Here is a 24,859-nt window from a genome sequence, read left to right on the forward strand (position 1 = left end):
TTCAGAAATGCAGTCTACCTTTTCATGCTGAAGTTCTTCTATTTGTTTTTTTGCATTTTCAATTTCTCGCAGAAGTGAATTCTGAAATTAAAGGCATCACAAATTAAGTCACTCATAAGCTTTACACTTTTAAACTACAACCACAAGGAGTATTAAAAAAAATCCAGTCAACACTACACAAATGCATCTTATATTACAGATCCTTGACTGTTTCCATCATTTCACTTTGATTATAGTTGAAGGTTTACCCTTCCAGGTGTACAGCCCTTTAAATAATGGATTTAGTAATAGTACTGGTTCCATAAATCTTTAGCAACAGTAGCAGCCTGTTAAAGCTCCATTTCACAGTCTAACTAGTGAAAAAAGAGAATAATTACAGAATAATTCAAAGTAATTGAAGAAAGACCATGTGATCAAAACACAGTCTTAAAATGTTACATGCGTGTTTCTTCCCAACTTAGCATAAAAGAATGAGCTGGAAGCCTCAACAAGAACACTTTTCTAGAAGCTGTTAACTACAGAAAAGTAGATTTTCCTCATTATTTGCAAATGTAGTTATGGTTTGGACAATAAGAGGGAGTCAGAATCAACCCTCAGACATCATCTATTCTTCAAGGATTATGCATGAGTGCAAGAGGAAGCAAACGTTCAGTAAGAGTCTGGAAACACCCCATGCATTCCAAAGCATTTTATTGCCACCACTTTAAAACCAAGGACATCCAGCTTTTCCTGAAACATTTCCCCAGATGGTCATTTCACCCTCTAGTAAAAGAAACCAAATATATTTTAATCCAAGACCAAATAATTCAAAGTCAGCATCAAGCAAAGTGCCACTTTAGAAGACATTGCTTTGCTGGATGCAGAGTAAGGGAGTTAACTTCAAGCTGTGCATGGCAGAATAATCCACAAGGACCTAGATCCAAAAGCAGAAGGGAAGAAAAGGAGTAAGAAGTGCCAGAAGAGATGAATTGAGTGCAGGGGAAAGCTCCAAGATGTGCACTGACAATGGAGGAACAGCCCATTTACACTCGTAAAATGAGTCTCAGAACGGACTACCTGAGAAAAGCAATTGCAGGAATCCCACAATGACTCAGGGGAACTGGTACAGCCAAAAGCAGTGGGAAACAAAGGAAACTGAACTGGAAAGGTCAAAGTTCCAATGCTTCAGACTTCCTGTATTACACTGGATGAGACTATTTATGCAATCTGCACCACTCAGGTAAAAAAGGATAAAGCTTCTTAAAAGTTGCCTTCTCAACACCACAGTGCAGTGCCCAGGGACAACCTCAGAAATTATCTTTAAGAGCATATTTTCAAAATCCACACTAAAAAAGAGCCTTAACAGCAACTACTAATTAATAAGGGGTTTGTGTTTATTTGCTGAAGTTAGACACATTGCAAAAGGCACAAATCATTATAGAATTACACATTCATTACTGGAATGTAACTTATTACCTTATCTTCCAGGGCAGCCATCCTCTCCTTGAGATGAAGCTGGAGCCTCTCATTGGATTCAGACAGGAGCTTATCAACAGTTTCTGACAAACGTTTATTATGCTCTTCATTCATCTTCTCTCTCTGTCTAGCCTGAGATACAAAAAAGCTATTGAAAAACTTGAGATTTGCAATATCTCTAACAATTTTCAAGTTATGAAGGCAGCAAGCTTTGTTTAATCCAAATGCATTTTCTTTAACAGCAATATTTTTCCACAGAGGAACACTGCATGTGCCTCCAGGGCTCTGTAAAGGGAATCTAAGGGACACTTCAGCCTTTAATAAATGATCTAAGATCAGAAGTTTAAAAATCTAAACCTACATTAAAAAAAAAATTAAAAGGCACAATTAAGAATGGATTCCATTATTTATAACTCAGGAACCACTTTTTCCATAGTCATTTAATTCAGCAAGTTTCTTCCAACTTTCACTGGAGACTTTCAGTACATTTTCCTTGAGATTTAAGGTTAGCCACAGTACAGTGGCTGAGTATCAGCCAGCCTAAACTCTGGTTTTATTTTAAAGCTGAGAAATAAAGAGGATTAGGTTCTTTGTTTCAGCTTTTTATCTTTGTCAAAATGATGTGCAGTACCCTTTGCAGTTCTTGATTCTTCTCTTCAAGCTGTGCTTCCATCTGTCTCAGTCGCTCCTCGATATTGCCGTGCCTCTCCTCAGCCTGTCAATTTGAGAGTAAAATTAGAATTTGGGTGGGTTTTTTCAGGTTTCTAAAGCACAGAAACACTGAGGCACAGGAATATTTCTAACATGCTTTGCACAACTGCCATCTATGGTAAAGGACAATGCAGAACATTGGTCCTATCACCAAAAGGACCTTGCAAGAGTTCAAATGGGAAGAGGCAAAATGATGAAATCTCTCACCCCTAAGTAACATGAATCAAATACTATTTGCAAACGAGCTTGCAATAGCAAAGTTCATTCATATCCCCAAGAAATAAAACCAAAAAATAAATAAAAATAAAGACTGAGTGCATTTTCAGCTTCTCCTCACTAGCCTGGACGATGGGACCCTTTGTTAGTAATCATGGCAAAGCAGAAAGCAGCAAGCAGAGACAAGGACTAAGATACAAATTCTACCTTCCTAAGCTTGGAGGCAAGTTCCAAAACTTTAGCATCTTTAGCAGCAGAGCTCCCAGGAGACAAAAGGTCAGACTACAGAGCCAGTTAGGGACAGGAAAGATAACAGGGAAAGAAATGAAACTAAGGCTTTGAAAGAAAGCATGCACACACACATTTGAAAAGGCTCATTTGTAGTTAACTAAATATAATTCTTATTTCACTACTCCATTTGTAGCCCTCTTAAAATCTTAGTATTTGGTAGTACCACAACTTCTCTTGCATTTGTTTCACTTAGCAGTGGAAGAAATTCAGGTTTCTCTTTCAGAAACAGTTCATGTTTAGAAGACTTTATACCTATTATTGAATAATTTTAATAAAAAGCACCAAAATAATAATTCAGAAAGATATCTTTATGATGTAGATGAGTTAATAGAAAACCCGTTCGAGTTCCAAAGAGTAAACACATTTAAAAAGAATGAGATTAAAAATTTTTTTTAAATAAATAAATAAGTAAATCAGCATGTCTTCAGAGAGATGAATGGAAAAAAGTAGGAAATAAACATAAATATTTTCTGAATTATTTGTGAGAAAACTGGAAACCAAATGTAATCAAACCAACACCAGGAACAGATTTCCTGCACTGGGACACCAGTGGAGGAGGAAGTCTGGAGGACACTGTGCCACCACCTCACCTTTGTAAGTGCTGCCACTCTCTGTGCCAGCTCAGCCTCCACCTCTGGCAAAGTCTCAGCTTTTCTCAGGGTCTGCTGCAGCTTTTGCTCAGCCAATTCCAGTCGCTCTTGCAGTTGCCTGTTCTTATCTTCACTCTGCACAGGTTTATGGCCAGCAAGTGTTGAGGGTTAAAGAAGTGATTAGTTAGAGGTTGGCTAAACAACAAAGTTGGACCATTTCATGTCAAGCACTTGTCAAACTTCCTATCTCACTAAGGCAATAGCCTGCAAAAATCACTACACGCTATGCAAATCTTCAAAAGTTTCACCCAAAAGGAGTAATTCTCACCCACAAAACTAGAGATACTTGGATATACATACAGTAACTTAAAAATCCACAATTAATAGGGACAACAGCCCTGCTGCCCCAAAATAAAGTGCACTAAATTTCTCAAAACCATTTTCCCTTCCCAGTAAAGCTGTCTCATCTTGATTCCCAAGGTAAAAATCTCTCTAACGTACGACTCCAGTTCCTGAAAAACAATCACTAATAACAGCACATTGAAGTTGATATTTATCTTCCTAAAAGCAAAGTGCTTCAGCATGGCATGAATGACAATTATCTCCATTAGCTTTATGCTGACCAAAATGTACTTCATCTCATTTGAAACCACAACCTGTCGGTGCATGGAGTCTTTAGTGGCAATTTCATTTTCAAGTTTATCATTGAGGTCATGCACGGATGTAGCTTCACGTTGTGCGGCGAGGTAGCGTTTCTCCAGAGTGGTGATTCTCTCCTCCATGTCCTCCTTCTGGGCTATAGTCTGGGCAAGACACAGGACAGAAGCCAAAATGTGAGAAATAATCATTTAGTGATCAAATTAAATTTTTTTTAAATCAGATCATTTTTCTCAGTAGAAAATTAAGTAAGAAGAAATGCTTTTTTGAAGCAGTGAATGATTAAGAACCACTGGTCTCTAATACCTTACACCACAGATCTGCTACTTTCCTTTCCAATGATACACACACAGCAAATCTTGACTTGCTGGGGATGGTCAGAGTGTTCTGGGATTTAACTAAGCTCTCTTTCTATCTAATAAGGATATGTGGGACCCTGGAGATCAGGGATTCAGCAGTGACAGGAACTGTCAACCACATCACTGAAATCAAAGGGATTCCTCAGCCAAGTGCATCTTTTAGAAAAGGAAGCATGAGTAATAAGCTGAGCATGCATGACAAGATCAAGCATCTCTTACAGAACATGCTGAAGTTGGCAATAGTAAATCTCCAATCTATTAATGAAATATCTAGCTAGTCTTAGATTTATCCAGAAGACGAGGTTTCTTAAGTGACTGATCTTTTAAACAAAAAACAGATGCCAAATCATATCCTAAAAAACCATTTTCTTCTCATCTAGCAAAGATTTCCAAAAACATCAAGGTTCAGCTGACCACCAGTGAGACTAAAATTTTATAAAGTAACGGTATTTGTGACTCCCCAAATCCTAACAGTTCCTTCCTCACCTCTCTTACATCCCTCTGTAACTTTGTGTTCATTTCTTCAGATTTTATTAAGTCTTTCCTTGCTGTGTCTAGATCTTCTTCCAGCTCTGTTACTCTGCTGGACAAAGCAGTGAGGCGTTCTTTCATTTGTGTCTGCTCTTTGTTTTGCTTATCTATGATGTCCTGGAGTTCAATCACTTTAGCAAGATTTTCATCGTGGCATAATGAACCATCAGAAGATCTCTATTAAACAGGGGAAAAAATGTGTATTAGCATGATGCAAATAAGATTGAAAACCAAATTGCTACTAGCCTGCAAACACCCCTCCCCAAAGATAACTTCATTATTGGATAGACTGAAATTTCAATAACTAAGACTTTTAAATTGGATGAGCACTCAAAAATATTTTATTATTACAGGTAATGATTAAAAACCAGATGTCAGCTAAGCAAAGTAAATAGCTGTACCTTCCCATTTGTAGTTGGTGTATTTTCTTGTTCATGATTTATATCCAGCATCCCATCTGGAAGTGTTTTCTTCTGATTATTTTGCTCTTTCAGAATCATTAACTAAAAGAAAAATTTACAGACACATGTTTTAAGTCAATTCCTTTCTCAATAATAATATAAGGAACAGCTGCAAAAGCAAAGGAGCAAACCAACAATTACTGATTCTACTGCCAGGTATGTATTAATAAAATCTGGCACAGGGACTCAATGCCACTGCAAACCCTTATTTTAAAGGCATGGGAACTCTGATGGGGCTTTTTTGTTTGGGATTTTTTGAGGGCAGAGAGTGTGTCAGGAGGTTGAGGTTTGGTGTTTTCCTCTCCTGCTCTTTCAAAGCAGCTAAGTTAAAAGTTAACTATTATTCCATTTGGCAAGAAATCAAAAGGAAGAAGTGAAAACGAAACTGAATAAATTACTCTGTACAAATATTGACTGAAACAACGACAGTGGACACATGAAGCCTTCTTTTAAGGCAGAAACTTACCTCTTTATGTGTAGTACCTAGCTCCTCTTCCAATAAGCTGCATCTTTCAAGTGCTACTCGTAACCTCTCCCTTACCTGAAAGGGTAATTTCAAATTATTGAAATCATTCAAATCAAAAAGAAACCTATTTCACTTGCTGCCATGCCTTTACAGATAATAAATGACACTGTTTCCATTACACTTAGAAACCTTCTTAATTTGGAGTCAGTACTAATTACAACACATGCTATCAAAAATATAGCCCAATAATGTGCATTTTATAATCTAGCTTTTCCTTTTTCATCACAAGCAACATGGCCTGTACATTTAGGCGCTAAAGAATTAAACATACTCAGAATTTTCTTGTCCTTCTGCAAGGCACACACTGTGTTTTCTTATTTACAACACAGAAGAACAGGTAAAATTCCACTTAAAATCATTTGCCAGATTTTATAAACAAGGGTCACAAAGTCAGGTAAAGTGTAAGTTGGCAACAAAATTCACAGTGAACTTTAGCAGTTGCATATCCTACTGCTTGTATCAGGCACAACTAAAGGGAGGAGTTCTTTTAATTCAGATTTCTATCCCAGTGTAAGCAGATTCCCCTCCTCCTCCTCTTCTCTCTAGTCCATTTCTTGTATTAGATAATCAAAAGGATAAACCCTGTGTTGTATAGGTAAGCAGCTGTGTGCATTCCAACAGCAAATAAATTGCTCCTGAACCATGTTGAGTTTACATTAACACAGTTAGTAAAGTGTTTGAATAAACCACAGCACCTTGATTTAGTTAAGTCCAGCATCTTAATTTAGGAGAGCAGTTACTAACGTAGTTACACTGCAGAGATTTCTACAACTTCAGTACAAAAAGAAGCTGGCCCACACAAAGGAAAGAGGATAGTAAGGTGTCAGGTACAATAGTTCATTACCTTTTCATCAAGGGCTTTGTGGTGCTCAAATAAAGATTTTAGTGCTTTGAGAACTTCTACTTCACTAGAAACTCCTGCTGGAGACTGAGCCTGTCTCTTCACAACAGTCATCCTGAGGGATCGCTCATGCCTGGACACAAGACACTCCAAATGTTCCAGTAACAGCTAAAGCATAAGGAAAAAGAAAGGAACAATGTTTATTCCCATTTTGTACAGCTGCAGGAAACTTTGCCTCTGAGAACATCAAGTTTGAGTTCTAAACTTCAAATCTCAGAGACAAAGGATACAAGCCTAAGGACTTTAACATTTCGGCAGTATTAGCAGTGTAAGCTGTTCAAACTGATCACCACAACCTGCCCACTGCTCCCCTGATCCCAGAGCTGCAGATTACAAAACTTTAATAACAGGAAATCTGGATGGTAGATAGCAGTGCAGTATTACAAGCTTTTTCTGATTCTGCACAGCAGCATTTGGAGCTGTGCACAAGCTGCCAAACCTTCTTGATAAACACACACATATCTGCACTTCCATGGAGATTCATGTACAAGTATCAGGGGAAAAAAATACTTCTAGCTTTTCAAATTCAACATTTGTTTTCCTGTGTGTAGCTGGATGCTTTAACAATGGTGAGGTTGAAGAAAACAAGGAACTGACCCTCGTATTATTCCTTTCTGCTTTCAGTTCAGCAATTTCTTCTTCCCTTTCAAGCAGCTGCTCCCTGCATACGTTCAGCTCTTTTGTAAGCGCTGCAAATTCCTGGAACAAACCAGACAGAAATATAAGCACATCAAATATCAGGACACAGTGAGAGTGGATTCATATGAACACTTGACAGTTCCTTGAAGCATTCATTTCAGATGTGCAAAGCCAATACAACTGTATAGTCATGCTAAGCCAGTTTCAGTTCAAACGCTTAAAACCTTTATGCTGCCAACTGTAAGGACAAAAGATGTTTGACCAGGACTTTGAAAACTTGTTTGTGTCTCAAGGCAATCATATGAGTTGGGATTTCCCTGGTAAGCAAAGGGAAAAAAAAATTTGTAACATGCTTTGTTACGGTTTCAAAGAGTTGTTAGTTTTGTGTGTTTTGGTTTGTTGGTTTGTTTTTTTTTTTAGAAAACTGCTGAGGGAGACACGAAAAAACAGAGCATTAAGCACAGCAAAAAAAAGGAAATCAACAAACATGATAAATTTCAAGTCAATATTTAATTGTGAGCAACAATGCATAATCCTGACATGTACTAGAATACAGCTAAATACAGGAATTTCATTCATGCCTTCCTTCCAACCTCTCAAAGGAATGAAGCAGCCCTTTTCCTACAAGGGAAATCTCCAAGGATTAGAATCAGAATTTTCTGAAAGCTGAGCCTGGGGGCTCAAAGCCCTCACAAGGCTCACCCTTCAAATTCAATAAAGATTTCACCAAATAAAACCCAACCAAAGCGAAATAGTACAGACTGAAGAGTCATCAGGGAACAGGAATGGAGCTAACTCACATCACTTACTGCATGCTTATTACTGCAGTGAAAACAGTCAATATGAAAGAACATCCTCCTTCTGTTTGGGGTTTCTGTCAGGAAATCATTGTACCAGTATCTGCAAAAGCCACTGCAGCCTAAACCATTTCCCCTCTCTATCAACAGCCTCACCAAAAATACTTAATACAAAAGACATTTCAATGTTCTATAACCTCAGGGAGCATACTCTGAATAGAACAAAAGGTACAACTATACACCATTATTTAGAATCAAACACAAAGCATAGTTTTATTTACCCTGGCAAAATTTAAATTCTAATCTGGTGGACGTGAGAATTGACAGAGTGAATGTGAACAAGTCCATCCTTCAGAAAAAAAAGCCTTGCAAGACAGCAACCCTCATATCTTGCCAATGCAACTTAAAATGTGAAAATAAATATGCCTCAGTCACTCCAGTGGCCAGTGAACACATCCGGAGCACTTGGATAAGAAAACATTGAAATGCTAGTAAATAACACTCCTTTCTGTTATCCAAAATAAGGAAAATATTCATAAACAAGAGCCTTGTCTAATAAACAACCTGTATCTGTACAGCTGAACTGGTGATTAGGAGGACAAGGTGAACACAAATAGCCAGCTATGTGGAGATACAATTGCTGTTTCTCTACTTTTTCCAGACTCTGTAAGACACACTGCTAATCAGCCAGCAGCTGCATATCAAGTGAAAGCTTAAGATGGAGCTGTTTTGCAGCAAAATTCAAAGTGACATGCTTAAAAGCAAAAGGCCACATCGACCAATTAATTATACTAAGCACATCTGCAAATTCTAACATGCAGCTAAAATAAGCAGTCAAAAGACACTGCAATTTCCATATTCATTTGGCAAACTTTATTCTAAAATACACACATGACTGAAAAGACAAAATACGTTGCACAATATACACCTGGAGTGAACTCCTCTGGAATTACTAATGTTTCAGGCTTTTAAAAGTTGCTGTGAAAAAGACAGCAATACCACCACCACAGATGCAGAATTCATCCCTGTAACTCCTCTTCCTAAAACAGAATCTGCTTATTGGAAAAGTTTCAGTGCCCCCACTTAATTAGCAAAAAAACTGCAAAAATCTTCCTTTATTTTCCTTTCTCAACTGCTAAATTATTTGATTTCTCTAACACACATTCATGTAATTACATTCATATAAATATTTCACTGCAGTATTTCATTTGCATTCTTAAAAAAAAAAAAGCCTATTATTTTCAAAATGGCCAGGAAATACTTCCAAAACTACCCGGTCTTTAAACACAGCTACCAGAATTTTTACACACACAAAATAAATCACGAAAGGGTGCAAGGTAAACCAAGAGAAGAAAAACCTACTTCAGGCTTCACGTAGCTGACAGGAATACTGACTCTACTACAAGCTTTCCCAGTACAATGCTCCTTCATATCCAAGCTTTTCCTGCACCTGCAACATCCCACCTGTGAGAGCTTCCAAGACTCCCAGGGAATTGGCAGCACACTCCCCTTTTGCTCTCACAAGAGCTCAGGTAAACCAGAAACCAAAGTTACCATTTTTCACTACTACTAAGTCCCTGCTTATCTTCACAGATTAGATAATTATGTACTACTGAGAGGAGCTTGGTATGATCTTACTTTCTTGGTGTGTTTCCCCTTCCAAATTTATAATAATATAAGGAAGACTAATTTTAAAAACCCTAAAAATGCCAACATCAACATTTAGAAACATGCCCAATTCTTCAGGTGACACTGGCCTGACATGGGAAGTTTTATATTTTTCCAGCCTCTATTTCAAGTCTTGAGAACAGGATGAAGAACACAGCACTGTCTCACCATCCTTTTTCAACTTCAAATCACTGCATAGCATCAATATATATCTTTTTATACACATGAGCTTCCCCACGTGAAAACCAGCTGTATATCTGAAAGGAACACTATTCACTCTTCAAATGGTTCCAGGACAGAGAGTTCCAGGCCATTGCATACTCCCGTGTAAATATAAATTGGAGCACAAATAGATCCCAATTGTGACACGAACCATCACACTGTCAGATGACCCAGAGCAAGAGTGCACACAGGAATTTATATTGCTGCTGCATAAACACTGACAGGGATTGCTGGCATTGCATAACACCTCCATTGCTGTTTGTTTTGACAAAATAAGAGTTGCTTCCAGTCCTGTGAGCTGCCTAGGAAAGAACATTTGAACGTCCTTAGTTTCAGTTGACACTGCCAAAAGACATGTCCTTTCTAGTTTTAATACTCACCCCTTCAATGGGAGAATTTGTGATTCCCTTAAGCAGTTCAAAAGCAGAGAAACTATTTGCAGCTTTATAATCTCAAAAAAATTCGAGTTGTCTCATAATTTCTTCTTTGGCATTAGATGAATGTATAGAAAGAATAAAAAGAAAAAGGAAAGAATCCTGAGAAACTTTCCCACATGTCCACAAAGCTGTGTTACTTTTCTGTAATTAAGACTGAGAGCAACAGAATGAAGTTCTGCTCTGTTTCTGGCTGCCATCAAAATAATAAATACACAGTGCTGGGGATTGACAAGAATGGAACTCACAATAAGTACTTCAGAGCCCTCACACAAATCGGTGGGAGAGTGCTGAATTTACCAGGGAAATATTCCCTGCTGATTAGAACATTCTGGCAAACATCCATACTCCACACTAAACTGAAATGTTTACTGAAAAAAGTAACTTTCTGACCCAACTGAATCAATCCAAACACTTCACTCTTGCTGCCAGAAATAAATATCCTCAATGAAAAGCCACACTGAGCAAGTGAGTTGGTTCTTGTTCAGTAATACGTTTGCTGGGATTTCTTTTGATCCCAAGCTCCAGCATTTTTAAAAACAATAGCATTAATTCTACCCCAACCTTCAGAGCTGACCTTCAACCTTCAGTATTTAGATGCCACAATATAAACATCCTTCCAAAAGCTTGACCCATTAGTGCTGAGCTGACACACTTGGGGACTTCCAAAATCCCAATCCAGGAACATTCCAGCTTTCAGAGAACAGGTTCCCTTCGTGGTCATTACAAACATAATTCATAGATCTCCCAGAGAGCACATCAGAGACCAATAAATGCTACATAGTATTTAACCTAGGGGAAACACTTGAAAGAAATAGAGGTAATTCCTGAACATCTGTTAATGTGTATGTTAGGGATGCTCTACAAATAACTAAATTTTCTTGGAATTTGATCAAGGAAAAAACCTTATTACACAAGAAAATGCAACACCACTCGAGTGCACAAATGCATTACAAGCAACCATGTGGCCAGAAAACTTGTATCAATGATGAAAATATTTGTAATAAAAAAGAGAAACATTTTAAATTCATAAAATATTAAATATTGTAAAATAGTAACTTCAGGCAATAAAAATATTAAATTGTGACTGTTGCATCTCTAGGAACATTTCTGACCAAAATATATTATTGGAATTTATCTGTTTAATCTCCAAATGATATTTTGGTTGACTGTTATCATTCTGGTCTGCAGACTGAATATCAAGCAAGTCACTCACAAATCTGAGCAGCTGAAGAGAGCAAGAAAAGAACAACTAGGGGAAGTGCAGGATATCAGGGGTGAAAACCAATGGGATCTGAAATAAGTTTTCATCATGATGCTTGTACTACATATAAACCCCAATTATTCCAAATGATGACTGCATGGAAATGGCAAATATACAGTCTAAAACAAAACAAAGAAAATTTAAATATCCAGGCTTATTTCTAGGGTATTTAACAATCACTTCACTACAAACCTAAGGGGCTTAGCTAGCACACAGCTACCAAGAGCCCAAATATATTTGAAAGTTCCTAGCAAGAAAATTTTTATACCTACTGAGTCATGGGTTTGTTTTGGATTTTTAGGCTAAGAAATCAGAACTATGAAATTATAAAACAGTTCAAGGGCACTGAGAGTTAAAGCTGCAGAGAACTGACTTGTTTTCACCATTAGATCCAGCCTTGGAAGAAAACACAGTTACACACCAACACAGACTGTGTTTTGCCTGTTCCATGTAGTAAAACACATTGCTTTCAACCATTCCATATCTCTGGCATGTGCTAATGGGAAAGAGAAAAATCAGTCTAGAGTGCACAAAGAAAAATATTTTCCTTTTCACTTCATGAAAATAATTTCCAGTAAGCATCGAGCAGCCTGAAACAACTAAGCTAGAAACATAAAACTTATTTCAAACATTAATAGAATCAACTCTATGAAACAAGTTTATCTTTTGTTCTCAAAACCCCCACAACTTAAAAGGGATTGTAAGAGAGAACTTCAAGTAATAGTAAAACATGAGTATGTCAAATTCTTGTGTTTTGAACACTGAAAGGCTTTTCATGCTCAAAGTAGCTGTTTTTCCAAGTGGAGCTAACTACCTACCAGAGTGAGAACACACTGGAGCTCATTATATAATTAGTGTATTGGCCTCCTTTCATATTTCTGTGTATGCAAAAGATGTTTTATAACTCAAAAGACAAGCACCAAAACAGAGGTGCAGATTTCTTTATTGTCAAAAACAATTCTCCCTTTCCAACTAGTGGCACTGATATGGAAGAGGTTTAATATCACCTTTGGTTAACTCTGAAAAATGTGTATTTTCTTCAGAAAAAAAAATCTTTCTTTTTTCCTCTATCAAGAAATTCAACACTGCATGAAAATACTCAAGTGAATATTGCTGTCAGTTGCCAGTCAGTGATCAATACTAAACCTGAGTCACTTCTTGTCATTCCCGCTCTTTTTTTTTGCAAAGTCTCCTTCACGTGTCCCTCTTGGACTGACCCATCCAGGCATGGTCATTAACGCTGCTCAATCCTAAACAGGCAATTAAGTTTTAATGTGTCTACAGTTGCATAATGTTATTGCTCTGGAATGAAACTCTCGCTGTTCCCAGTCCACTTTGGAGCTGGAAACAGAATCAACTCCTTGGCATTGGCCAAGCCAAGAGAGCCAAAGGACTCCTCGCTCACAGCCAGCAGGTACCAAACATATGCCCAAGAGCAAAATGAAAAAGCTTATAGCAGGCCCAAGTCTCCATGGCAATAAGTAGGTTTCCAGTTACCATCCTCAGTGAGTTGCCTAAATTTATGCACAGTGTTCCCAAAGCCTGAACTACAAAGCACAAATCCAGACTTCAGCGCTGGGAGCTTCCAGAAGCACAAGGAAACAAATGGAGAAAGGTAGGGTTTGGCAGCTTGGCAAAAGGAATGCAGGAGCAGCAGGAAAAGGGAGATAGAAACACATCAGCTCCATGTTCTCCCTCCTGTAACTCCCCTTCCCTGATCTAACTAACACATTTCAGACATGCCCTATTTGGGGTGAAGGGGGTAAAATACCAGAACGCAAACCTGGATCCAGCCTCTTGCTCCTCTGAAAATGAGGGGTTTTCCTTTCACCACATGAATCCCTGCTCAGACCTCACACACACAACAGTGAAGTCTGAAGTGAGAGCCTGCAAGCCCTTGTGCACAGGGCACTGGAATCATTAACTACAGCCTGTCCAAGCCTGGACTAGCAGAACCCTTACTGCCCGGCCTCCTGCATTTCACTGTCATTAAACCCAGCAGAACGCTGCTGTTGTGTACACAGGGACAGGGGCAAAGCCTCGTGCAAAACCAGATCTTTGTGCATCACTGGAGAGGCAGCATTCCCTGATCACACACCGTGCTATGGACTGAAGGGACACAGGGCAATCTTCCAGGCTTCTCTGTCCTACCCAGACCTCCATCCATCCACCAAAGGGAACACAGGTCACATGTGACACAAAACACGGTCCCTACAAGCCTATTCGCAGCTGATGTCCTGCAGGACAAAACCAAGCCACAGCTGCATCCTACAACTGTTCTGCAGTCTGGAAAACTAAGGAAAGAGAACATGAGGTTGTTTAAACAAGTCAGAAAACCTCCTCCAGTCACTCCTATTACAACCTGCAGATTGCTCTGCATCTTCTGTAATCAGCCTTGGGATCACCAAAACATTCAGAATCCCTAATTTCTCCAGACAGTTTATTAATCTTTTCACCAGCCTTACCAAATCAAAACAGCTTGTTCAAAGCAGGGTAGATCACACAGGGTGATCAATTAACCCAGAGCAGACACAACCCATTTTTATGCCAGTTTTTAAAACCCCTTTTAAAGCTGCAGATGTGTATCCAATCAACCAGTGAAAAAACTCTACCAAGTACCTGGTTTCCCCGCCAGGGCTTTCTCCAAATACTCAATTGAGGGGGCAAACCTTGCAAGTTAGCAGAATGCACAGAGGATTAGCAAGAAGTGAACATACTGAGTACTAACTTGAAAAAGTTCTAAGTTATTTTCTTTTTTTTTTTTGGTAAAAATACTTGACATGTTGCCTCTATTCGGGCAACACCATGGATCTCCTGAGTAAGGAAGTTCAAAAGCTGAAGCATTACAAGAGAGCAAGAACAGGAAATGCAGAAGCAGCCTTCAGACTTGCATGAAACTTGGCATCTATTCATATGCAAAGGTAGCAGAAAACCTTCTTCCAATCACTTCATTGTGGTGTGGCTATGCAAAGAATTCCACCTTAGCTGCTCCTCGGTGTACAGGAATACGCCCCCTGAAAGGGCAGATAAGGTACAAAAGTATTCAGAACCATACCAAGCTTGTTTCCCTTGGAAAAACGTCCAAATTAGCTAAAATATGCATCAGGAAAACTTTAGTCATCATTGAAAAACAGGCTTTTCAACTTGGGATGGCTACTTTGTGCAGAGTAGTAACTGTGAGAACAGTTGATAACAAAGTAATCCTTTCCAATACTGTACCACTCCAACTGCCAAGATTCCAGAATAACAGCTTAATTTAACGCAGAATAAGGCTACAATACTTGGGGGGTGTTAGAAAAACAACTGCCTCTCAGTGACACTCTGAATCAGTGAATTCTAGGGGTTTCACAATCAGAATTACCACATTCCTGCAATCCCAGTTTAGTCTATTTTGATTAGGAACTAATACAGTAAAGTAGCAGCACAACTTCTTAGGTGTAGCTTTAGGCATCTCCATTTTTGGAGTCCATGCCATGAAGAAACCTACCCACACCCATACCCACCATGGCAAAAGGAGAATACAGTTGTACTTAATTAAAGAGCAAGAATCTTGCATTACCAGTTTGACAAGGTATGGGACAAATCCAGTCTCCATCTTTAATATGACAGTAGAGGGATTTCACTGAGGTTTTCCTCTCCTCACACAAAGCTGGTCAAGATTTCCTGGGATTCCATGCTGGATAGCATAGCATGCAATCCTCCTTGGGGATGCCAAACTGTAGAACAACTGCAAGATGTACTGAGATGATTTAAGAAGCTCTGTAATTTTCCTGGGACCCCCATTCTGCAGACTAAGCAGCTGAAGTAAGATCTTTTAAGTTGTAAACAACATTGAATTTTAACTTTACTTAGGCAAGAAGAAAATATTTTTCTGCACACAAACTCTTAACATGCTGCACTCACAAGAAACAGCATAATTCTGGCTCAGCTTGCATTAAATATTAAATTCCTACGATTTTAATGAATTAAAAAATTATTTAACCCTACATACTCTGTTCTAGCCATCTTACATGACTAACACTGCACAGCACTTTTACAAACAGACCCAGGACAAGACCCATCATGCACAACCATTTCAGTGACAAGATACTCCTGTTTGCAAAAACTGTGAGCAGCAGCTCAGGCCCTGCCCTATTCTAATCATTCATCTTGGCCTCTGGTTGCCAGCTTTAGTTCTGTGGCTAGCAGCTGAAAAGCACATTTTTCACACTGTTAAAGAGGGAATGCTCGGGAATATATGAACAGGGCTGGCCAAGCCACCCTCATTAAACAAGTGCCAGCATGTACTTCCCCCTCAGTGCTCTCCTATTATATATACATGTATTCATTATTTTTGCCAAGTGATGAACACTTCAGTCTTATAATTTCAAACTTGTTTAAGCAAGTAATACTCACTCAGGACAGATACGTGCCTTCACCAGGAAATTGGACTTACCAGCTCTTCACATTTCGTTTTTTCCTACTTCTTTGTACTCTAAACCCAAGTTTACAGGCTGAGTGGAATTACTGAAGCTAAATATGTCCACATCTGTGACATTCTGAATAAATTCTACTGGAATTCCATGGAAAAGTTGTTCCATTTTAGCAAATGCTCCAAAACAAAGCAATTCCAAAGTCCACACAAAAAAAGTAGTCTCAGGTCCTACAACAGACATGTCTGCTATCTAGACACAGAAAAAACTAGGAAAAAATCAGCAACAGAGATTAAACATTGAGGAGCTGCTTTAGGGGAAGGGTTAAAGATTTTTTTTTAAAGTAGAAAGTAAATTTTGTCTGCCACAAATAAAAAAAAAAAATCCATAATGAACAGTTCTAAACTCGATGACTACCTGAACCCAGACAGCAGAAGGAAACCAGGGAGATGAGCAAGGCCATAATGCAAAGAAGAAATAAAAATAAGTCAATAAATGATAAATAACTGAATAAAAGATGGGGACAGGCCATCAATATGGTGTTACCACTAACAAATGCTGAAGTGAAAGACGTGTTTGGTGGGGAACCTGTGAAGCTCCTGTTCCACACTGGACTAAAATCAAGGCAAGGATGATGCAACAGAGAAGCCTCTCAGCCTCCTACTCTGTTGAGCCAAAAGAAGTGCTTGGGCATTTCTCCTCTATTTCCCAGGACTTCATCTTTTATAACCATTGTACAAAATTCAGGAGAGGGCTATAGTCTCCACAAACTGCAGTTGCAATGGGATCAGAGCTACACCAATATCAGTATCAGCATAAAAGAGACCTTGAGAGGGGAAAAGGATAGCTAAAATCCTAAAAAGCTGTTCCATCTCTACTGCAGCAAAGTAATTCCAGATTGCTTGAGACAAAGACCCAGCTTTTGAAACCACACCCTCCAAAGACATTCTGAAAACTCAAGTTGCATGTTTTAAAAAATATGTTACTGGATGCACCTTCCTCATGCTCTTTAACACAAAGCTAAAAGAATGTTATGATCTTCCAAGCCTTTTCCCATGAACTACCAAGGTGCTCATGCTGTATGAAAAACACATTACTCAAGAATAACAAAAAGATTCACAGTGGTATCTCCAAGGCATCCCTGAAATTATCTAAACCCAACTTTTAGTCATTCCCCCAATGTACTACAGTAAATAGAGAGAGCTTTGAAGGGATTATCTGAAATTAGAAATTTATCTTACGCAGGCATAAACATGTGGAAAGCCCAGATTCAACCACACATCCAATATTATCCCCCACACAGGCTCTGCTCCTGCAGCCTTGGATCTCCTGGGTGCAACATCATTCTTCACATCCAAATTAGATTAAGTGAAGAACTCTAAATGAGCGAATCCCATTTATTAATTTTAATTTGGATCAGAAGTTTCTTTTACTTCTGGGTTTCCAAAGCAGTCCATGCCTTAAATCCCAGTAGAAGCAAGAGATTCAAGCATGAGATGTAGCCAGGACTTTAAATACCCCACACAACAGAACTTTAAAGTATATAAAATTACAGAGTCCAACTTCCCACTGGGAACAGCAAATCCACAAGCACAAGCTATAGTGAAAAGCACAGCAAATAAGAGAATTTAGGTCTGGTACTATTAGTTCAGCAAGGTTAACAGTCTCATGACTCCCAGCATGTACAGCTCATGGATTTCCCAATTACAGATAGGAATGCAAAGAAAATTAGAGCTTTGACTAACATGCTACTGACAAAAGTACATATTGCTTAATTGTGACAGACACAGGACAACTGAGAATCCACAAGTCAAACCAAAGTTTAAACCCTGCCACTGATCAAGACAGTAGTCCCATTAGATGTCTACAGAACTCTCTTTTCACCCAATTTTCTTTTTTAAGGCAACTTGGGGCTGCACAGTGAAAAAACTTCCTATCAAGCATTCTGTAAAGTAAATAAGCAATTCCACATTGAGATCTCTCCCTCCCTTTTCATGACTGTGCTTGAAAATTCAGAAATAGTTTAACAGAAGTGGTCACTATTGATGGAGATAACCAGGGATACGGTACCAATAAAAAAAAAAAAAAGGAATTTATGATCCTCTTTACTGAGTGAGCCCTCACCACACTGAGGAATGTTTAGCTTTTACACCAAGGATTTTGGTGGCCAAATTTCTTTTTCAAGTAATTCAAAATAAACCCCCATTTCTCAGCACTGGACACTGTCAAGTGTTGAAGACTATGATCAACAGACCTCACCAATTGCAAGGTAGTTTCTTTACATGAACATTCACAGATCTTTCAACCATACATCAAGCCAGTTTTAACTCTGTAAAGGCCAACATAGAAATTCTTTCTTTAAACTGCACATCTTAAGGTGGCTTTGTTTTGTTTGGCTTTTTTAACATGTAAATTACTCAGCTCCATAGGCTTATATAATTAAATATTTATACTGTGCACTGTTCTGTAAATTTGAGGTAGGAAAAGAAAATGTCACTTCTTGACAGTACAGTGTTTAACAATCTCCATGCTTTACTCATTTTTACCAGATAATCTACCCTGCTGTTCTATATAAAAACAATGTTTTAAGTGTATAGAACCAAATTTTATATGCACTGATGTGAGAGGTAGGATAAAAAAAAGCAAGCACTGTGCTTCAGAATATTTCTCTACAATTGGATACCCAACTCTACTGTATACTAGAAAAAGGAGTAAAGCAAAGCACAGCATGGCTCAGACCATATCCAAAGAGAGATTACTGTCCTACTAAAAAAAAAAAAGAAAAAGAGTTAATTAAATTAAAAAATAAAATCAAGAGCTGCCCATTTTCCTATTACAACAAAGAAAATAGCTTATTTTCTAAAGAGAAGTTCTTTTTCTTCCCTAACAAAACTCAAAAGGTCACAAATCAAGTTTTTCAAGCTTTTTTCCAAAGTGGCCCTTTAAACAAGTCCTTGTTTAAAATCAGTCCTGAAGATATCTGATTATGCTCAATACTGCTTGTGTAACAATTCTTTGCTTAAGGAATCATAGAATCCTAGAATGGCTTGGGTTGGAGGGGACCTTAAAAGTTCACCTCTGCCATGGGCAGGGGCACCTTCCACTAGACCAGCTTGCTGAGAGCTCCATCCAGCCTGGACTTGACCTTGGTGCACTTCACAGAATTTGTGAAATGAAAGACATTAATTCTAGAGATTTCTGAACACATAACCAGAAGACAGATTAATTACAGGAACATGTTGACTGCTCTTATTCATATGTTTCCATCAACAGCCATGGCATATTTCAGATCCAACCAAAATTATATTTCTGTTAAGATTTCCACTACTATCCTCAAAAAACATACCCTCACTAGACAGGAGCATAAACACATGAGCAAAGTTCAAGGCCACTGTGGAATAGCAAACCAGAAGATTAGGCAACAAAGCTTCTCTTTTGAAAAATGCTGCAGCTCCAGCCCACTGCAGAACAGACCACAGAGCCTTGTCAGGCTGATCAGAAGAAAACAAGCTGATTTTCAGTAGAGCTCATGTGAAACCAAAGGTCAAGTCTGAAACTGATGAAGGTCACTGGCAAAAAACAAAAGGAACCGAGTACTCACATCAGCTTAGAGGAAAACAACACATCAAAATGAAAGTGAGCTTTAACTTGGACTTGGAATCACACTCGTCATATTCTAAACATCCCAACTCCCAGAGCAATCTCCTCAAGTGACCCACAGATGCAGATTCAGCTCCCTGTACAATCACCTGGAGTTTCCAAAATGTGGAAACATTTCCCTGTGCCTCTGTGAAAAAGTCAAGTTGAATAAAAAGCTCACTCCATTCAGTAGCAAAATAGTAATTCTTCTTTCAGCCCAGAGAATGTAAAAACATTTTTCCTGGCAAGAATTGCATTACATTTACACTTGGGGAACCCACAGGCAAGATTACAAAATAAAATACACTTGGAAAGTTATAAGCATCCAGATTACCTGACACATGCAACAGAAATTTATCTCTCTTCAGTATCTGTAGCTTGAGATGGATATACACAAGAGATGATAGTATTTTTTAATATATGTCAACAGATACCAGTCAGCCTTAAAGTGACTTAAGCTGCCTAAATTACCACAAGTAGCTTACACAAAGACCTCTGTCATATTCCTTTGAAAATGGAAAACTAAAAAATAAATCCTCAAATTCAATTGTGAAGTATATCCAGGGAGTTCTGAGATGCAATGCTAACTTAGGGAGAGGGAAAAAAATTATTAATAGGAACTTAAAACGTTCTTCCCAAAAATTCAAGGTCTCTGACAACACTCTCAACTAGAAGGGGCCTGCATATATTAAAACACAATGTCTCTTCCTAATTCTATGATCAAAACCTACAGTGAATAAAACCTACATTCAACTCTCCTAAATACATTACAGAAAGGATGAAACAAAGTTTCAGGCCAGTGGACATTAAAACACTAAGAATTTGTAAGGGGATAGGGAATTGTGTTCTTAATTCATACTAAGCCAAGGGTTGTTTCTTTTTTTCCCTGGAATTGCAATTATGTAGCCAAAATGAATCTTTAAGTTGCTACTAAACATCTTCAAAGAACTTCTTAGTTACTCTCTTAGAAAAGAATGGAGACTAAAAAAAGGTAACAGAGCAAGAATTCTCTAAATACCAAAAGACACTACCTGTTGTACCAGAGGTTACAGGCAAGCTAGCACTGATGAGAGTATATATGTGATGTTGACCTGGTTCTAAACACATATTTTAAATACTTTGTTTTGATTATAGTTCTTTTCACCTAATACACAGTCTGCTTTTAGGCTGCAGGTCAGACTAGAGCACTCCAAGCATTAATAAACTCACTGTCAGACATCTGACCACAGTAGCACAAGAACAGGAAAAAATAATCACTGTTTCAGGGCCTCATCTGCTACCAAAAACAACTAAAAAGCATTTCTGTGCAGTCACCAAAACATTCTCCCTACCAATAAACCAAGGGAAATAAAATTAATAGTTCTGGACTTCACCAAATTTGCTCATTAGGGGGATAGAGGAGACATCATTCAGCAGTAAATTTCACCCCAAATTTAACAGCAGTAAAATTCACCCTCAAATGCACAGAAACTTAAAATCAATTCCAAATTTAATCCAGCTAAATAGTCTATTTATAATCAAGCAAACCTAAATTAAAAGCACCATATAAACAGCAAGTTGCTAACAATAGGCAAACAGATGTCTGCTGGGCAGGGGTGGGATGTTTCAATAAACAAACCCAAACATATCCACATGAGAAACCAAGAAATCAGAATCTCTGCTGGAGACTCAATGCTCAATATACTCCACTGCATTATTTATGTGCAGCTACTCCTTTTTGCCCAAACATAGAGTATTATTTCAGATAAATTCATACTTTGAAGGTTTGGAGCACAACATGTCTATTTCTAGGTCTTGAAAAGGAGGAGATATTAGGGAAGATAAGGTTTATTGATAATCAGGGAAGAATTCTGAATTCTCTGTCTGATTTAAAGTAGTGTAAAGCCAAATCAGTACAGTAATTTACTAGCAGTAAGAGCCAAGTAAGATTTAGCAACTGAAACAGAACATAGATGTCTGAAAATGCACCAGGAAGAGTCCTGTTCACCTTTGTTATCAGAATGGGGCAGGATCAGCGGAGGATGTGCCTGCTCTGACATCCCTGTGAAACCCTTTGGCAGCTCCAGGATTCCTGGGCACTCTGCTGAGATTAATGACTGTTACTCAGAAGTCAGCACCAGCTGCTGCCAGAGTAAGAAGTGTAAGCTATGTCACCTCGAGGCTGAACATCTGGGAATGCTGGAAGCAGAGCTGCACTTCAGATGCTGAGGAAATTTCAGCTGCTGCAGAGCCTGGCAAGGCCTTTGCTTAAAGTGTTTTCTGCCACTGTGTTCTTCACATTAGGCACAATTCAACATCTCATTTATGCATCTATGACATCCTGTGTTACTCAAAATTTCCCTGGAGGAAATCCAAATACCAATATTCATAAAACAGCAACAAAATATTTAAGTCCATCATTTCAAAACAATGCCAGGGCAAGTCTTTGGGCCAGGTGTTTTGGTATTTCTTATGTGTGAGGCATTGAGTATTTCTGAGATTGTCTAAGGAACATCACTCTATAGGGACATTCTGAACTTCACTGAATACAGACATGAACTGACACATATCATTTTAAATGAAGTGTGAAGTAGTGATAAAATATTTACTATGGATAGAAAGCAACATTTACTTTACACCTTATACAGAAGAAAAATTAAGGTATTACAAATTTAAAACCAAAAGATCAGCAGTGCAAGATTAAGATGGACCTTAATACATGTTGCTTCACATTTGTATCTTATTTATCAGCTTATAAAATTAACATACATATTAAAATTTTCATCCTGATAACAACTGCTGTGAATTCACCAACTGTGCTTTTATTTGTGATAGGCACCAGAGCCACTGGAGATTAAACTCTGGTCTTCACAACCCAAAACAAGCATCATGTTTTCATTTACAGAAAACACCTACACAAAATTCTATCAGCAAAATGGACCCTGGTCTGCAACACTTCAATAGCAAGAACTGTAGTAACTTAGGCCTTATCTACCTTAGGTTCAAAATTTAACCTTTAAATACAGTTTTGCAAATTAGCTCATAAATTTGAAGCATGCAAATCTCGAATTTAGTAGAATGCACTTTAAAAGGCACATAAAGGACATAATTAAATCCCTAAGATCATAATTACAATTATAACAATGTGTTTATGTTATAAAGCTCTTCAAGTAAAAAGTTAATGTTCTTTTTTTTCTGTGAAAAATTCTACAAAAAATAAAATTAAGTTCTAGCACAGCACTTTGATTTCCTCAATTCATTTTCCAAGGTCAGAGTACAGTTTGACTAGGGTAATCTGTAATAGAGGAAACTCCCAGAAAACAAAGAGCATTGCCAAGAATCCAGTTATTTTATCAAGGCAGTGTTGATGCATTTAATTTCCAGCTGTCCACACTAAAAACCCAGAAAAAGTCAGCTTTACTTTAAGTAAACGTAACAGATAAAGCACATCTATATAAGATTACAATGCACTTCTCTCAGTGAATTAGACATCCACAGAAGCTACCTTACCCTAAATAGCTGTCCCAGGTTTATGGAGCTAGAACTGATGCCTTAAATTCCCAGCTGCCCACCACACTAAGAAAAGGGACCACAAAATGTGCATCACTGCTGCAGGAAAAACTGTATTTACTTTTAGAATCTCAGGGTGCAAATACTGATTTGTCATTTTGTAATTAATTATATACACACCAGTGTGAGCTTCCTTCTTACACACAGAAAACAGTGAATGTAAGGAATTAGGCACAGGGATGCCATCAGAAATTGAGTGTCCTCATAGCAAAACCAGAAGAGTAATTCTGGTATAGAAGAAATCCATCTGGCATTCCTGCTTTTGTAACAGGACTTTCCATCAGTCATCAGAACAGTCTAAAACTGGCTGGTTCAGCTAAAGATTTAAAACAGGAAAAGTATACATAGAAACAATTCAGATAAAGCAGTCTAAAATCAACTACAAAGACAATCAACTACAAACTACAAGCCAAGTCTGACAAGAAATAATACAGTAATTTCACGAATACAAGCCGCACCAATTTGACCAAAATTTTGGTGGAAACCCGGAAGTGCGGCTAATATTCCGGGGCGGCTAATCTATTAACAAAATTCTAAAAGCTGCCAACACGGAAGTGAGAGCCCGCGGCAGCCCCAAGCCAAGCTGGAGCCCGGCCGGCCCCGGCAGAGGTGGGAAAGCCTGGCAGAGGCGGGGCCAGCAGTGTGGGGGGCGGGCGGCAGAGCCTGAGCCAGCAGGGCGGGGGAGCCCGGGAGAACTGGGGCTAGCAGTGCAGGGGAGCATGGCAGAAGCAGGAAGGCCGGCGGGTGGGGCTGCCTGGCAGCGGGGGAAGCCCAGCATAATCGGGGCCAGCAGCGTGGGGGAGCCCGGCGGTGCGGGGGCCTGCAGTGCCGGCCAGGGCGAGGAAACGCGGCGGCGGTGCAGACGGGAGGGGGCGGCCGGCGAGCGTGGTGGCGGCGGCGGCAGCCCTGCCGGCGGGGCGAGCGAAAGCGGCGCTCGCGAAAGCGCCGCCGTGAGCCGCGAAAGCGCCGCCGCGAACCGCGAACCGCGAGCCGCGAAAGCGCCGCCGCGAGCCGCGAGCCGCGAGCCGCGAGCCGCGAGCCGCGAGCCGCGAGCCGCGAGCCGCGAGCCGCGAGCCGCGAGCCGCGAACCGCGAGCCGCGAACCGCGAAAGCGCCGCCGCGAGCCGCGAACCGCGAGCCGCGAACCGCGAGCCGCGAAAGCGCCGCCGCGAGCCGCGAACCGCGAGCCGCGAAAGCGCCGCCGCGAACCGCGAGCCGCGAGCCGCGAGCCGCGAGCCGCGAACCGCGAGCCGCGAACCGCGAGCCGCGAGCCGCGAGCCGCGAACCGCGAGCCGCGAACCGCGAGCCGCGAACCGCGAGCCGCGAACCGCGAGCCGCGAACCGCGAACCGCGAGCCGCGAGCCGCGAGCCGCGAACCGCGAGCCGCGAAAGCGCCGCCGCGAGCCGCGAAAGCGCCGCGGGGCGGGCGCGGCGCTCGCGAGGCGCGGCGCGGGGCGAGCGAAAGCGGCAGCGGGGCGGGCGGCGAGCCCGGCGGCGGCGGCGGCAGCCCTGCCAGCCGGGCGAGCGAACGCGGCAGC

The 24,859-nt window shown here is 39.8% G+C and overlaps 1 protein-coding gene across 9 annotated transcripts in view; it reads right to left on the minus strand.

Moving 5' to 3' along the window:
* The window catches only part of PPFIA1 (PTPRF interacting protein alpha 1), a 54,304-nt gene that overhangs the window by 24,781 nt on the left and 4,664 nt on the right, over window positions 1–24,859 (minus strand). For 5 of the 9 annotated variants that reach the window (XM_033062003.2, XM_033062005.2, XM_033062007.2 and 2 more), the window contains exons 3-13: window positions 7,296–7,397; window positions 6,642–6,806; window positions 5,738–5,812; window positions 5,212–5,313; window positions 4,766–4,987; window positions 3,920–4,066; window positions 3,264–3,398; window positions 2,590–2,664; window positions 2,087–2,170; window positions 1,456–1,587; window positions 19–81 (exon numbers count right to left, since the gene is read on the minus strand). In XM_033062003.2, the coding sequence (XP_032917894.1) occupies window positions 19–81; window positions 1,456–1,587; window positions 2,087–2,170; window positions 2,590–2,664; window positions 3,264–3,398; window positions 3,920–4,066; window positions 4,766–4,987; window positions 5,212–5,313; window positions 5,738–5,812; window positions 6,642–6,806; window positions 7,296–7,397 (1,302 nt within the window). The remainder of the gene's footprint in view (window positions 1–18; window positions 82–1,455; window positions 1,588–2,086; window positions 2,171–2,589; window positions 2,665–3,263; window positions 3,399–3,919; window positions 4,067–4,765; window positions 4,988–5,211; window positions 5,314–5,737; window positions 5,813–6,641; window positions 6,807–7,295; window positions 7,398–24,859) is intronic. The other 4 variants (XM_033062011.2, XM_033062010.2, XM_033062009.2 and 1 more) reach the window with 1 other exon arrangement.

Source organism: Catharus ustulatus, chromosome 6 (assembly GCF_009819885.2).
Source record: "Catharus ustulatus isolate bCatUst1 chromosome 6, bCatUst1.pri.v2, whole genome shotgun sequence".
Lineage (NCBI taxonomy): Eukaryota > Metazoa > Chordata > Aves > Passeriformes > Turdidae > Catharus > Catharus ustulatus.